At 42.7% G+C, this 6853-nt stretch overlaps 1 protein-coding gene and 1 pseudogene across 1 annotated transcript in view; one reads left to right on the top strand and one right to left on the bottom strand.

Moving 5' to 3' along the window:
* LOC141332940 (uncharacterized) overlaps positions 1–6853 on the top strand; it is a 470295-nt pseudogene that overhangs the window by 261798 nt on the left and 201644 nt on the right.
* Positions 1–6853, bottom strand: part of LOC141333350 (NACHT, LRR and PYD domains-containing protein 3-like) — a 167918-nt gene that overhangs the window by 42831 nt on the left and 118234 nt on the right. The window contains exon 3 of the mRNA XM_073838334.1: positions 6238–6411. Within this exon, the coding sequence (XP_073694435.1) occupies positions 6238–6411 (174 nt within the window). The remainder of the gene's footprint in view (positions 1–6237; positions 6412–6853) is intronic.

Here is a 6853-nt window from a genome sequence, read left to right as displayed (position 1 = left end):
ATTTTGGTGCATCCCTAGTTCTTGGGTGGTTCCATTGATGCTGATAACATTGCTATGCTGTTGCTAAGGCACTCAGTGTGGTTGCTAGGGTGTTACTATGTAGTACTTAAGGTGTTCTGGGTGGTTTCTAGAGTGTTGCTATGCAGTTGCTAGGCTGCTGCAATATGGTTGCTAGGGTATTTGCAGTGTGGTTGATAACACATTCTGGGTGGTTGCTAGGGTGTTGCTATGAAACTATACAGTTAAAAACTTGACAATTAATACAGTGATAGTCAGGGTGAATGTGAACAGGTATAAATGAGAATGAGCAAACCTATAATTGAAATTGAGTCCAAATTACAGCAAACACAGTAATATTGTGAAATATTTTTAACTGTTTCTATTTGAATATATTTTAAAATGTAATTTCTGTGATCAAACTAAATATTCAGCATCATTACTCCAGACATGTGTTACATGATCTTCAGAAATCATTCTAATAAGCTGATTTACTGCTCAGGAAACACTTTTTCACACAGGGCCATGTGGGTTTGGATTTTTTCCCCCCTTCATAATAAAAAACCCTTCATTTAAAAACTGCATGTGTTACGGATTGGTCAGGTTCTGCACCCACAATCACGCCCCGATCACAGTCACCTGAATTCTAGTCATCACGCACTTGCACCCAATCATCCACGCACCATAAAAACACCACACACACAGCCATCAGTGTCCGGGCTCGTTTGCACGAAGCGGACTCATTGAGCTTCACTCTAGTGGTCTCAATTCTCTACCGAACTTACCCGAATACTTACCTTCTGATTACTTACCTGTCTTCTCGTCTGTTCCAGTCCAAGTCAAGTCTCTGTCTCCAGTCAGCGGTGTGTCAGCCATAAGTCAAGCGCCTGAACTCCAACGGTGTGTGTGTGTGTGCGTCATCCTTCACCGGTCCTCCTCCCGTCGTTCCTGGAAAGGAAAAGTATCCATTAATCCCCAACTGTCTACATTTCATGAATCACATCCCTGGACTGTTTACTTACCCGGTTTTGCACGCTATCATCGTCATCCTGCTCTGCTGTGAATAAACCTGTTGATATTATCACTTACCTCTGTCTTCTAGTCTTCTTCCGTAACAGTTAGCCCGGACCGAAAACAGCGAACAGCATGAGCAATCCGGATCCATTTCAAGAGCTGGTGGACTCCCTACAGAAGGTTTTGTTGGCTAGTCATGCCACCATACCGTCTTCAGTTCGTCCCACAGCACCACCAGCACCCAGCACTTCTTCGGTCCCCGTCAACTCCAGTCCCATGGCCCGACCAGCGCCCTACTCTGGCGGGGTGGAGGAGTGCAGCGGATTTTTATTACAATGCTCCCTAATATTTACAATGCAACCTGCTCTCTATCCCACAGATTCTTCAAAGATCGCTTTCATCACGTCTCTGCTTACAGGACCAGCTCTCAAATGGGCTGATACCTTATATCAGCAGGCCGGGCCGGCAACGCAATCGCTTCAAACCTTTGTCGCTCATTTCAAAGAAGTTTTCGGACACTCTGATGCAGAAGTATCCACAGGAGAAGAACTGTATCATCTAAAACAGGGAAGTATGACGACTCAAGATTATTCCCTACGTTTTCGCACTTTGGCCGCTGCCAGCGGATGGAATGAGCGATCGTTACTGACCACTTACCGGCTCGGTCTGGAACCCAACCTCCGGATGCAGTTAGCTGCCTTGGATGACTCGATGGGATTAGAGAAATTCATTCAGCAGTCACTTCGTTGTTCTGATCGTCTGAAATCCTACCAAGACCAGTCTACCAACACTGCACTCCTCCGACCCTTGTCAACCGCCAGCCCTCCAGAACCAGAACCGATGATCCTCGAGTCAGGAAAGATCTCTGCAGCTGAGCGACAGAGAAGGCTGACCCGGGGTCTTTGCATGTACTGTGGGGCTGCGGGACACGTCCGTCTCAACTGTCCTCTACGCCCAGTACGATCCGCGGTGAGTGTAATATGTACGGATTTGGACAACATGCACCCACTGACTACCAATGTTCAGTTAACCACCCACGCCTCTTGTGTTACAGTCGCAGCCCTCATCGACTCCGGGTCAGCGGGAAACTTCATCTCAGACACCCTCTGTCTCCAGCTCTAGCTACGCACCAAAGCCTCAACCACCATCTACCAGATTCAACCCATAACCAACAGGATCAACTCACGGACTCGAATTCACCGAAAATGTGAACCAATCATGCTTCAAATTGGATTTCTCCACCGTGAGGAGATTCAGTTTCTGGTTCTGGAGGGAGCTACTATGGACATCATTCTGGGGCGCCCGTGGCTGGTAGCACATGATCCCATCCTCTCTTGGGGCACAGGAGAAGGGACCAAGTGGGGAAAAGGATGCACCGACCGCTGCTTTCCAGACCTTCCACATCCCAACCCCAAACGGTTATCTATCAACGTCACTTCAGTCGTGAGTCCTGTTGAGAAACAGTCAGTCAAGATTCCCGAAGTCTACTCGTCATTTCAGGACGTCTTTTGCCCCAAGAGAGCTTCCCAGCTACCGCCACATCGGCCATGGGACTGCGCCATTGACCTTGTTCCGGATGCTCCAATGCCCAGAGGTAAGGTCTACCCGTTGTCGCTTCCGGAGACCAAGGCAATGGAGGAGTACATACAGGAGGCGCTCGATCAGGGGTACATCCGGACATCCACGTCACCCGCTGCATCCTGCTTCTTCTTCGTCGCAAAGAAGGATGGAGGGCTGCGTCCATGCATCGATTACCGTATACTCAACCAAGGTACCGTCAAATTCCGTTACCCCCTTCCTCTCGTCCCTGCGGCCCTCGAGCAACTCCGCACCGCTAAGGTGTTCACGAAGTTGGACCTCCGCAGTGCGTACAACCTCGTGAGAATACGTGAGGGGGACGAATGGAAGACGGCCTTCGTGACCCCTACTGGCCACTACAAGTACTTGGTCATGCCCTATGGATTGGTCAACGCCCCCTCCGTATTTCAAAACTGGCCTGTTGGACTTGGTTGAACAAAAATAAACAATATTATATTATAATTATAAAAGTATAATAAAGTATAATATCTTTTCTTGTTGAAACGACATGTTTTTCTCATTAAAACAACATCTTTTCTCGTAATAACGACATCTTTTCTCATTAAAACGACATATTTTTTAATTAAAATGACGTCTTTTCTCGTAATAACGAGATCTTTTTTTTCGTAATAACGACATATTTTCTCGTTGAAACGACATCTTTTCTCATTAAAACAACATCATCTCTCAGGCTGACATACTTGAGTTTGTCCAGTGAATAGCTTGGATCCTTCAGTTTCTCAGAAAGTAGCTTCACTCCTGAATCTCCTGGATGATTGTAGCTCAGATCCAGCTCTCTCAGGTGTGAGGGGTTTGAACTCAGAGCTGAAGACACATAACCACAGCCTTCCTCTGTCACCATACAGCCAGACAACCTACAGACACATATAACAACAGTCCACATCACATTAGTGTTTGTTTGATTCTTTGTATATTGAACTGATTATTCAATAAAAACAACTGGTCACAAGAAAGATCAGGAAGAAACAAATATTCCCCCAAACCATTGATCATTATATACATAGTCACGCTTGTAAATACAACACTGAAATCCACACTTGAACATTTTAAGATTTTAACTTTCCCAGATGTCTGTTTTAAATGTTTTAATTTGTTTTTTAAATTATTTATTTCTCATGGGTTTGAATCAGATTTAGTCAGATGGTCATTTTACACCCAGATGGTGCATCTTACCTACTGATTCGACTTGGGTCAGGATCATATAGAATTATAAGATTACTTTAATTAGGATAAGATGGATACTTTTATTGTACTTCTGCGTCATTTTCACTTATCTTGAGGGCCACAAGTAAAAAAAAGTAAAAAAAAAGGCTAGTCTTACTCCTCTCTCCCCTATAATATTAGACATTTAAAGTGCCCCTATTATGCCTTTTCAAATATGATATTTCATGTAGTGTGTCATGTAGCTGTATGTGAACATAAACTATCTGCAAAGTTGTGACGCCGACAGTGCACTATAAATAAAGTTTTTGTCTATCAAAAAAAAGAGTCGGCTCACATTCGCCTAAACGAGTCGTCAGCAATTCGAATCTTTTTTCTGTAACGGCCACACGTCACGAGCTACACATTTGCGTAATGTCCGCCCACATTCAATTTCGCGAACAACTTGCCCGCCCACAAACAGTAGGCCTACCATTTTCACGTGGATTACATCATGTCAAGAAGACGCCCTGCGCTGTGACAGCCTGTGAGAGTGAATTTGTTTTATATGCCCTTCCGAAAGATGAAACTATCAGTGGTTAACATTAATTTTTTCAATACCTCAGCAGTCCAATGCCAATCTTGTGTTGTGTTCGCGTCATTTTACTGATGACTGCTTTTCTAATCTTGGGGAGTAACGTTACAACGCGAGATTCACCAAACGCTTGGTTTTAAAAAATGGATCAGTGCCCAGTTTATTTGGACCGGCTTGCTCCTCTGAACTTCTACCTGTAAGTATGATTAATAATTGTATTTTCTAGCGATCGTTCAAAATACGTCTTTGTGTACGTTATGGTGTGTAACAACCCAGCACATGTCTTGGTAACCGGCTAACTTGCGTTTCTGTAGTTCTGTTGTTTAGCTGTGAGTGCAATGTAGTCTAAAAAGTCTTGTGATTGATGCAGCTTGACTGTCTGTCTGCCTTATTAGTTTAAGTAATGATAATGATAAACGATGGCTTAACGCAGTGTTATGGATTGTACAGTGTTGAAGTTCACAACGTAGAGGTGTGCCCGGTTCGCTTACAAAAGCAAATTGCAAACACTTTCCACAGTTAACATATGACACCCACTGAGAAACGTCCTGCTCCGGTCGTGCTTGCAAAACAGTTTCTTGTCGATGTGACACTTCAACCGTTTCATCGTCAGACTCCGGCTCGAATTGATAGGGTAAAATCGAGGCTATCTTTTCTATGCATTAACAGGTCTCCGCAGCTGTCATTCAGTTATGCCAATGGGCGTTTCGTTTTGCGCTGTAGCGGTAGACCAATCCAAAAGGACTGCACCATCTGACCAATCACAGCAGTGAGGGCTCACGGAAAGGAGGGGTTTAGAGAGACTGATTCTTCGAACTGCTTCAAACGAGTCGTTTACGAATCATTTAGAAACGGGGTAAAAATAAATCTAATTTTGGAGAAAACTAAAGTGTTTTTTGAACTTGCATACATGTAAACCTGTTTTAAGAGACTATTACAACAATATTAACTACCTTTAAAATGGCATAATAGGGGCACTTTAATATTTTACAGCATACAGCTATACAACATACTAAGTAACAACTAAATTAAAACTTTTATATTACTTTAACTTTTTATAAGCCTACTATTTATACGGTTTTAATAAAATATTATAAATATGATGTGCAAATTTTGTGTTATATTAGATCTGATGGGGAACAATATTTGTGTTCAAATCAGTGGATCTTTAATGGATCAGTAAAGGAGTGCTGTGAGCTGGTGATGGGGGTTGGTGAGAGGGACACCTCAGTCGATGAGGACAGAGGGGCAGTGGCTCTAGCTATAAGAGCTATTATTATACTGCACTTCTGTTTTTTTTTTTTTTTTTTTTTTTTTGCTGCACTGTACACATTAAAAAAATGCCATTAAAAGCATGTTTCAAAATTAAATAGCTAGTTATGTAGCATTCTTAAGACACATATCCAGATCAGCCTGCATCAGTTAACTGTGTTGCATCCTACTAAAAGTAGCCAAATTCTATTAAATTTTTAGGCCATATTTACAATTTCAAATGTATATTTCAATTATCGAGTGCTGCATCCAACCAGAAGTAGCCCTCATCTGTTTTATGACATATGGAGCATATTTGCCATGTCAAATGTGGGACAAGTTAGGCTGACATACTGATTAGCCAAAGCTCACTGTGCCATATCTTTGCCAAAACTATCCCAGAAACATGTTAATACACCTGCGCCACATTTACTGAAACATATGTGGACCACATTTGGTTTATACCCTGATTAGTCTTTGTTGATTGTGCCACATTTATGCCAAAGGTGGCCCACATCCGGATGCTATCTGGGAATGTTGTCTCTTGTTCTGGCATTGCATTGACAGCAGATTGTTGACAAAAATCAATGGCCATTTATTGTGGTAGCATTTTGTTAATTATTTTATGGAAAACCAGTTACCTCAGTATCTCCAGCTGACAGTTTGGACTCTTCAGTCCTTCAGAAAGAAGCTTCACTCCAGAATCCTGCAGGTCATTGTTACTCAGGTCCAGATCTCTCAGGGGGCAGTTTGAGGACTGTAGAGATGAAGACAAACTCTCACAGGACTGAGCAGTGAGTTGACACCAGCACAGCCTGTGACAAGAACAAAACAAACAGCCATATTAATGTCAATTTGTCAGATAGGTTATGTAGTTTATAGGGGTGTGACGAGACACTTATCCTACAAAACGAGACATGAGTACAGCCAGAGACAACATTTTTAAACTAGACAAAACTTTTTTTTTTTAAAGAAATCCTTAATGAAATATACTTATAGGGAAATCAGTATTTTATTCAGTGGCGTACGGGACATCCCCGCGGTGCGTGAGGGCCCTGATCCTTTGGGAAGCCCCGTCGCAGAACATTCTAAAAGTCAGTGCTTCCAGACGCTGCAAAAGACGCAAAACCTCAGCACAAAGGTAGAGCAGTAGAGCGAGTTTAATGTTCTAAAATGACAACCGGGGAAAAATAAATTTTCCTCACATTTCACTTTTCATAAACACTATACTTATAAGACAACAGCACCGTATTAAAA

Source organism: Garra rufa, chromosome 4, assembly GCF_049309525.1.
Source record: "Garra rufa chromosome 4, GarRuf1.0, whole genome shotgun sequence".
NCBI lineage: Eukaryota > Metazoa > Chordata > Actinopteri > Cypriniformes > Cyprinidae > Garra > Garra rufa.
Note: the sequence above shows the minus strand (reverse complement) of the source record. Positions and strands in the feature narration are given on the sequence as shown.